General features: G+C 32.7%; 1 protein-coding gene across 1 annotated transcript in view; it reads left to right on the top strand.

Moving 5' to 3' along the window:
- Positions 1–9029, top strand: part of OTOGL (otogelin like) — a 181164-nt gene extending 172135 nt beyond the window's left edge. Inside the window, exons 52-55 of the mRNA XM_017870369.1 lie at positions 1392–1511; positions 2867–2912; positions 7879–7958; positions 8603–9029. Of these exons, the coding sequence (XP_017725858.1) occupies positions 1392–1511; positions 2867–2912; positions 7879–7958; positions 8603–8803 (447 nt within the window). The 3' untranslated portion in view covers positions 8804–9029. The remainder of the gene's footprint in view (positions 1–1391; positions 1512–2866; positions 2913–7878; positions 7959–8602) is intronic.
- Positions 9030–10214: the final 1185 nt, after the last annotated feature.

Genomic DNA, 10214 nt, shown 5'->3' with positions numbered 1-10214 from the left:
ATATTTTTTTTTTAAATGCAAAAGAAAATACCTGAATCCAATGAGCTTATTATGTTTAAAAATATCTAAGAGCATATAATGTAAGGTTTCATGTCTTTAAAGTGCCTTCTCCTTTCCCAAACTGTCTTCATTACTGCTGAAAATCCTTTAAGATTATATGTATAGATTGGCCTAATACTTGATTAAACAAAAAGCCTATGTTGTACCAGGTTAAATGGTTGACTATTTAGGAATGGTTACACTTTCTTTAAATGGTTTTAAGAGTGTGATGGTGACTGTTCATCTGAAAATAACCACAAAGTGTCAACATCCTGATTCAGAACAAGGGTAGATGTTTGAATCTCCAGTAGTAGTAAGGATGGAGTGGCAATAAAAAAAACCTTATGATACAAAGTGTTTGCCTGGACAGAATTAAGTCAATTTGTCCAGCACCATGGAAAGTAACTTGAGATTCAAAAATGTAGCCTTCTGCATCATAGCTGGCGGCCTGGTCTGATGTATAAATTTATCAAGAGAATGGCCTTAATTAATTTAAAGTAAAATCTATGAGAAATTGAGAAGACCTAGAACAACACACCCTCCACCATGGTCAATCTTCTTAAAGTAGAATAAAATGAAAAGAGATGTATTTTCCATCTCTTTTATGAATTTTCCTTTTGCCTAAGTGATGAGGTAATGCTGACATTAACTACTTTCATTTTTTAAATGTGAGTTATAAAATAAAAATATAGATTAACAATTATTTCAGCTGACTTTACTTTTAAATAGAAATTCTGAAATCAAGAATGAAACGGTTATTATATTTAAATACTTCTTGAAAGAATAGGGATAAATTTTTAAATAATGTAAGGTATGCACAATTAGAACCACAAGCCAATAAACACTGTCATTTAAATATTTCTTTAAACTTTTTGGCGATAAGGGAGTAGAAGGAAGAATAAACACATCTCAAGAAAGGAGGTATATCAGTAATAAGATTTGTTGTTTTATAATTAGTGAGAAAATATTAGAGCAAGACCTTGGACACTTAGTTAAATTAGACAATTTTGTAGTAGAAACAGACACCTATTTGCTTTTTCACTCTCTATTGTTTTATTTCACATTTACCTCACAGTTCTAGTATGAAACCCAGCATGTACAAACACACCACACATGTGTGTGTATTTTTTATCATTTTAGATAAGTATACACCATACACGTATGTTTCTAATTATTTTATAATTACGTAATACATGTGTATGTAATAGACATTTCTAATCATTATGGAACATTTTGTGTCACAAGAAGCCTCTGCATCTTGATTTGACTTTTTATTCAATAGAGTAATATTGTACTTAAGAAATACAGCAGATTTTAATATGCTAAAGAGTAACTTTCTTTTTATTTTTTAGGAAGGGAGTACCTGGCACTATAACTGCACCACATATGAATGTATTAAAACTGATGAAGGAGCAATGATTCTGAACTACACTATGGTCTGTCCCCCTTTTAATGAGACTGAATGCAAAACGGTTTGTACTTTGTTATATCTAAGAAAATTTAGATAATTATATAATTAGAAAATTTATATAATTTAGAAAATATACATTAATATTGTTTAAGGTCATGCTTACATTGTGGCTTATACATAATGGTTAATGTGTTATTTTCATGAATAAATAAAAGCTCTGTTCTATTTTTCCCATTTGAAATTTTGAGTAATATACAGTGTTCCAGATAATTCTGACTATCTTTGAATAGATACTTTGCAATCATTGGGTTTTTATCTATAGATCCAAAGATTATTGAAAAATCATTTGATCAGCAGACTTGGGCTTCCCTTTAATATGGATTAATAAGCTAAGGAATCAGAGCTTGGGAAATTTTCTTTCTTAAACAAACAGTGAGATTTATGATGTCATTCAACTTTAATGCATGCTGGCCTATGTGATGTTTGCCTTAGCTTTCCTGGTCACAGGCCACTGAAAAATTTCGTACAAGTCACAAGATTGCCTATTCTTAAGTTTTGCTCTATAACTTTCCCTATTCTCTCAGAGAAGAGTTTACTGGGAGAGTAGATTTGTGAACGTGATATAATTTTTATTTTGCAAGATTTTTGTAGATTTATTTATTTAGACAATAATAATTACTAATGAAAACTAAGCTTTGTTCTGTTGTATAGCGAAATAGTACAGTCTAGTCTCATTGACTTTTTTTTTCAGGATGTACCTTTTCAATGATGATGGCTGGCTGGCTAGCTAGATATAACATGTACTAAAGTCACAGAATTTCTGCCCTGGAAAAAATTTGGGCATCATCTTGCTTCACAGACTAATATTTATAGAGTAAATCATTCCCTTATTTCAACTGCAGTTAGCAGGTTGCTAAAGCAATTAGTAATTCTTGTAAAAGTTTAGTCTTAGACGAGAGTCTTTCCAAGAAAGGAAATATTTTTTCATAATAAACTATTAAAGAAAAGATGTACAATTTTAGCATTCAGTTATATTCAGAAACTCAAGTCAAATGGAAGTGGTTTAGGTTATTTCAAGGAGTTGAAAGTATATAATGGTCATTATTTAGAATAGCTGTTATTATTTTGTTTTAATAAAAATATTTTGTGGCATTTAAAGTGTCCTTTTAAGTAGAATGATCCTTTTACACTCTTTTCCATAGTACCAATGTATAAATAATGTATTTTTAAGCAAACTATCTACTCCAGATTTTAAAAACAAATTCTTTTTAGTAATAGTTAAATTCCAATTATTTTTCTATAAAGACTTTGTGATATTTGATAAAAATTTTAGAAAAGTTAGTTTTCTTGTTCTAGTATAAGAGAGCATGGATGAACACCATATTCTTGGACTTTATTCATTTTTTCTCTTTCTAGAATGAAGGGATTGTGAAGCTTTATAATGAAGGCTGTTGCAAGATCTGTAAGTGAGAGCATAGTCCATGCATTTACTTGATAGATTAGTTTTAATTGCTCATAGTGAGTATGGTTTTTCTCACAAAATTCAATTCTTATGATGCAAAGAGGAAAACAAATTTTATAAAGTGTTTTTGTATCATATGTTTTTTGTATCATATGGTTAATAATTTTATAAATTAGTCTTTAACTTCTGGAGTGTAAAGAAAGTGCTTTCATTTAGATTAATTTTAATTTAAATATTAAATTTTTATTGTGGCATATTACAAATGGTATTTCATAAGATTTCAGTGTATTTAAAATTGAAAAGTGTCTTGTGATCATATTTGTTTGAACCATACTGAACTTACACAAACAAGTAGATTACAGTTAAAATGGCATTGTGACTCCAAAAACAACATATGGGGTGCAGTACTTTTCAAACCTGTTTGAACAAGTATATAGTTTTATACAATAAATTTGGATATCATTTTAGTAAATAATATTTATATGCTTTTCATAAAAGTTCTCATAGTTGTTTTCATAAAGCTATCTGAATGCAATATATTTTTTATTAACTTGGATTATAAGGTTTATTTCATAGTAATTTTTTTTTATGAGACAGAGTTTTGCTCTATTGCCCAGGTTGGAGTGTAGTGGCATGATCTCAGCTCTCTGCAACCTCTGCCTCCTGTGTCCAAGCAATTCTCATGCCTCAGCCTCCTGAGTAGCTGGGATTACAGGCATGTGCCACCACGCCCGGCTAATTTTTATATTTTTAGTAGAGATGGTGTTTCAGTGTTGGCTAGGATGGCCTCAAACTCCTGGCCTCAAGAGATCTGCCTACCTCATCCTCCCAAAGTGCTAGGGTTACTATTTCATAGTAATTTTGAATATTTTTAAGGACTGAATAATTTGAATAATTTTAAGTGGGTTATCCATGAAACCACATTTAGTTTTCCTTTTAAAAGTGTTTATGAATTTATCTCAATATAAAAATAGAAATTTTGAGAAAATTGGCATAGACAGTAATTTTAAAATTTAGAGAAGCTTTTAGGAAAGGGGCACAACAAAGTTCAATTTAATAATACCATGCTGTAATCACAGCACTTTGGGAGACCAAGTTGAGTGGATCACGAGGTCAGAAGATTGAAACCATCATGGCCAACATGATGAAACCCTGTCTCTAGTAAAAATACAAAAATTAGCTGGACATGGCAGCACATGCCTGTGATTCTAGCTACTTGGGTGACTGAGGCAGGAGAATCACTGAACCCGAGAGGCAGAGGTTGCAGTGAGCCAAGATCATGCCACTGCACTCCAGCCTGGTGACAGAGCGAGACTCTGTCTCAAAACAAACAAACAAACAAACAAACAAAAAACCAAAAAACCATGGTATAGGGCCAGATTCTTAGATATGAACTGACATGCCTCTTGAGAAAGATTTCTGAATTTCTTTCATGAAAGACTAAATCCCATAAATATGTAAGAGTAGTCTTATATTTTTAGATCCATAGAGTCATATTGAACAGAATATTAGAATGTATTAAAGTATTAATACAAATACTGTGTAATATATACTATCTATATACAATATATAATATGTAATATATTATAATTTATTCCCCCCAAAATCCAATGGAATAGGTTCTGACATTATCTTGATTTTCTGCTTAGTGGGGTTAAATAATTTGTCCAAGTCATACCTCTTATGAGTGATAATGCTAGGAATCTACTGCGGGCCTGATTTCACATTCTGCTTCTTAACTCTTCATGGTATTCTGGAACATTGCCAGGACAAGTTTTAGGAGAGGGCAGAGACTGAATGATGAGCTCTGCTGAAGTGGCAGGGCTAGAATGACTGAATTTTTATTTACGTAATGTCTAAAAAGCCAAATTCAATGCACACCTACACATCGACAACAAGCAAAAAAGTCCAACATAGGATGGCCTGACATCTAATTTGTTATTACATTAGTTTGCACGACTGCTGTAACAAACCAAAAACTGGTTGAAATAGAAATTTATGGAGATTAGAACTCCAAAACGAAGATGTCAGCAGGGCTGGTTCCTTGGAGGGATTGTGAAAGAGAGATCTGCTCCAAACCTCTTTCCTCGGCATGTAGATGGCCATCTTCATGCTCACATGGTGTTTTCTCTGTATGTGTGTCTGACTCCAGATTTCCCCTTTTTACATGAACACCAGTAATACTGAGTTAGCAACCCCTAATGATCTCATTTTTGCTCAATTATCCCCGGAAAGATTGTGTGTCCAAATAAGATAACATTCTAAGATACACAGGTATTTTAAAAGACACAATTCAACTCATGATAATTATATTGGGAAGACTTTTAGGGATAATATAATATCACCTAGATATTTTTAATCACTAAGGCTTTAATTATATACACACTGATTACAAACGTTCTGTTCATTAGAAATAAGCATGTTTTCATTCAGAATTCTTTAAATCAAATATAAACTAATATGAATCAAATAGTCATTGTATCAGGAACTCAAGAAATGAAATTTAACTTTAGAATATGAGGAAATTTAAGATTTCACTTGTTTTTTTAATCTTCTTCTTCAGAGTCTAGACTCTTCCTTAGGTATGAGATGCAGGAATAGAGTCACATGGCAATGTTAAGGCCCTGGCTTCTGTATCCCTATGTTAATTATTAGAGAAGTGAGTATATTTATGATAACTCAGGGAAGACAGGGGAATATCCCTGTGACTAATCATATGAATGACCAGTATTGGCTGCCACACACTGACACTCTATTAAGCACATTGCTGACAGGACCACACGTAATCCTCACCACAGTTCTGGGAGACAGGTATGTTTTCCCTACAGATGAGAAATAGAAGGTTCAGAGAGAAGCCGATCACACTATTCAATAATAAATTTAGGTCTGTCCAGTATCTGGGCCCAGGATCTTTCAACTCTGCTAAGTTCTTTGAAGCTGCAGAACAAGCACTTCAGTTTCTCTCATCTGATGTGAAAGGACTCGTAATGTAGTTTCTGCTGGCCTATTTGAAAACTCTTTTCTGCTGCCTTTGCTTTCTGAAGACCAGGCTATGTTGAAGAGATTGTGGAGGTTGGATACTATCATAGGTTGGATATTATTGAATAAAATCTTTTACAATAAAGTTTTTGAGGGATGAATTAGAAATACCTCTTGGTACAAAAAAACTCAGCTAACAATAAATTAATGCTTCCCCAGTTTCATTTATGGAATGAATTAACTTGTTGGCTTTTTATTGGGTGCCTACATAATGAACATCTTTTTAACCACGGGGACCATAATAGTGAATGAAGCAATATCTGCATGGAGAGTGCTCGTTATCAAGAAGGGGAAGAAACGCCAAACTCATAAATGTATTCTAATATGTCACTTAGTGATGAGTGGTATATAGAAAAATAATACAGAATAAAAGGAATGGAGAATGAGATGGGCTGGATTGCTAGCTTAAGTGGGGGCTCAGAAAATGCCTTGACGATGAGGCATCATTTGAGTAGAGACTGAGTGTCCTTGGGAAGCCACCCAGATGGTGAAGAGTGTTCAAAATGGAGGAAATAGCAAAAGCAAAATGTGGCTGTTGCACAGAAAGTGAGAGGAGGAAGGTGATAGAAAGAAGAGGGTGAGGCATCTTATAGGTCATGGTAAAGATGATTTTTTTTCCTTGACTATTCTTATTCTTGAACTTACATAAGAATGGAAGGGCTAAGGAAATAATCACTGAGTGAAAGCACCATAAGGGGCAGAACAGCCTGCAGTCAACCAACAGCACTGAGCCTTGAGTCACACCATGAACAAGAGATCAGTGAAAAGAGAGAGAACCAGCATAGGAGACTGAGGAGCAATGGGTGAGACAGGATGAAAACCAAAGCAGGTGAGCTCAGGAAGCCAAGTGTGGAAGGTATATTAAGGAGGACAGAGTGATAGACTGGGTCAAATGCTGCTGAGAAGTCAAATAGGATGAGAACTGAGAGATGATCTTGAAATTTAGCAATTTGGAGGTCATGAGAGACCTTGAGGACGGTAATTCTTCAGTCAATCTTAGCTACCCATCTCTCCTTCAAGCAGAGTAGCTTAATCTATATTTTACATGTTGAGGTTGTTTTAAATAAGGATTTCATGGCAAACTGTATTTGAAAATTGGGATATAAGTTCACTCTTTTGTAAATTAGGAAACTCAGCAGGATAATTCAGTGATTTTCCTAAAGTGACAAAGCAAGTTGGAATAGAGAGAACCTTGGTTTTTGCATCTTGATTCAGGGATTACATCCACTATCATACATCATTAAATACAGATGCTTGCATGTAATAGCAAGTGATAATCCATCACACACACAGACACGTATTAAGATAAAATGAATGCATACAAAGTGTTTTCATTTGACATTATAAAAGACCATTTCAGAACCATAAATTCAAGTATGACTCATCCATACATTTCAATATGGTTGGTAAGTGATTCTATTAAAATTTTGCATTATTTTATGTTAATGTCCATTAAGATAATGTGGCTTTAAATCTCTCAATTTTTATTTTAAAATTGATGTATATATGTAGTTATGCATTAATTACATATGTGTATATCTGCTTATACACTTTATGGTTCATTCCAAAAATTATTTTAAGCACATATATGCCACACACAGGTTGATGTTAGCATTATTACATGTGTGGAATGTTTCTGATTTCTAATTATGATAATTATTCTAAGATAATAAGATATAAAGTGGAAATCAATAAGTGTAAAGCTTATAAGAAAATATATAGAAATCTATAAGAAAATATAAGAAAATCTATTTAGAAGGTGAAAATAAATATTGCACATAAAAATGTAAGAGGGAAATTTTAAATATCTTTCAATACTGGAATATATTTTATATAAATGCACCAATTTTCAATTGTAAATATATTCATATGTTTAAACAATTTAACATGGGCCTTTGATGAATAAATATATTTTATATTTTATCAGGCAAAAGAGAAGAAAGAATATGCCAGAAAGTGATCATTAAATCGGTCATAAGGAAACAGGACTGTATAAGCCAAAGCCCTGTAAGTGGAAAAATGTCATTTGCTACATAAGTGGCACGCATCTTTTTAGAAAGTGTATGTGTTACAGAACGAATATGTTTGTAAGCCAACAAAATGCCAACACTTACAATATTTAACTGAGATTATTCCTACATTCTAATGTTGCTATATTCTGTTTGTGAAGAAGTATGAATTATTCTTAGCATAATCAACAGTTCTAAATGATGATTGCAATCCAGAGGGATAGAAATTGAATCTAAATGTATTTGACTACATGTTGTCTTCACTATGCAATTTTACTCCGCAAAAAGAGTCCTGCTTCTAACTTTGTCCCTTTTAATATGACCTGCAGTGTACTTGAGCCATGATATAACACAAGTTACAATAGATTATTGTGATTAACATATTCCATATATATATTTATGTCGAGTTATATGTGCACATTTAATGCTTTGAATGTTACGTTGAGCATTGCCATGGAATATCCCTTTGACTTATGTGAATGACATTTCACTTATTGTTTTTCACAATCTTCCAACATGCAGAAGCTTGAGGACTGGAGTGATAAGGAAGAAACCTTTTCATCTGATTTTCTTAGTGGAATCAAATAATAACCAGTACTTTTAAAAGTTTAAGACTTTTTTTCTCACTGTCACTTCTTACAGATAAATGTTGCATCTTGTGACGGCAAATGCCCATCAGCTACCATATATAACATCAATATTGAAGGTCACCTAAGATTCTGCAAGTGTTGTCGTGAAAATGGAGTACGAAACTTGTCTGTGCCTCTGTATTGCTCAGGAAATGGCACTGCAATTATGTACACTCTCCAGGAACCCATAGACTGTACATGCCAGTGGAATTAAACTCTTGGGTTCCAAGAACTCTGTACAACATCATAATGTCAAATAGAGTTAGCTTTTATTACTATTACTTAGGCATGTGGCAGATTTATGTTGTTTAACAATACTGTATTTTTCAGACTTGGAATGTGGAAATTTAGCACTTGGTACAAAATGTATACAGTTTCAATAGCAAAATTAAATTTATTGCCTTACTCTATTTTAGAAAATCAAATGACTGTAAGTTGTTCAGCTGAAATGCTATTATGTCTTTAATTGCAACCTGGTGCAGATACAGTATATTCTCATCAATTGGAAGGTTATTTTACAAAATTCCTTCAATTTCACTCAATAGCTCTTTTTTTCTTAATATACAAAGTCTGCTATAGCTATCCAAATTAAGATACCCTTTAATATGTACTCCTTAGTCTGTTAATGTGATCAGTTAAAATAGGCATCTAGATAGCAATAAAGAGTGATATGCTTAGAGACAGATAATAGATTATTTAAAACCTGAATGGTTATTAGGAAAGTCATTATAAATTCCCCTCAGTTTGCAGATGTAACAGATAACCAGAGAAGCTGTGTGACTCGTACAAATTTGTTCAGTGTAATAATATAGTAAATTCATGTTAACAGTTGGGTTAAATTCTAGGTCTCTCTTATTCCAGTACTATATCACTTTTAAAATCCTGAGCAGTATATAGTAAGAGTATATCACATAATCTTTCATTCTTAAAGAGTTTGCATTGGATAGAATTAAGTATTTTAAGTTTGACATGTTTGAAAAATGCCCCCCATACACCGTTATTCCAATAGTAAGGAACAGGGAAATATAGCATCATTTGCTAAATAGAGGAGATAGATCTTGAACTTTTTTAATATCATTAAAACTGCTATTAAATGTGTTGTCAGTATTTAACATTTAGTTACTGTCTCATTAACATTTAATTTTGAGGATGTACTTGCATACTATTGGAGTGCTGTTTCACTGTTAATGCTGCTGCTTTGCATTGAAGAATGAAATAAATTTATCTGAATGTATTAATAACTTTGAAATGGAATGCTGCACTTTTAAAATGTGGTAGATTATTGACATTTGCAAGAAGAATGTCTTGAGGTCTTTGGAAATCCCCAAATCTTTGCCACCTATAATTAAAAATTGTCTGAATTTTTCTCCTCAGCATAAAGGAGTGAATGGCCTGCTTAGTATAATTGTGAGTATCAAATGAAGTCAAACATCAATAAAAGAACAGTAAAGTCACATTGCAAAGCAGATACGGGGCCTCGATTAGATTAGGCTTGAACTAGATTATCTGCTTTCACATACTAATGTTTACATTTCAAAATCATGTGTCCCCAAAATATTGCAACTTACTAAATATTTTAGATCTCTTGGGTTACTTAAATATGTGTGAAAAAATTAACATTGCAT

Source organism: Rhinopithecus bieti, unplaced genomic scaffold (genome assembly GCF_001698545.2).
Source record: "Rhinopithecus bieti isolate Rb0 unplaced genomic scaffold, ASM169854v2 scaffold_5153, whole genome shotgun sequence".
In the NCBI taxonomy this organism is placed as follows: Eukaryota; Metazoa; Chordata; class Mammalia; order Primates; family Cercopithecidae; genus Rhinopithecus; species Rhinopithecus bieti.
Note: the sequence above shows the minus strand (reverse complement) of the source record. Positions and strands in the feature narration are given on the sequence as shown.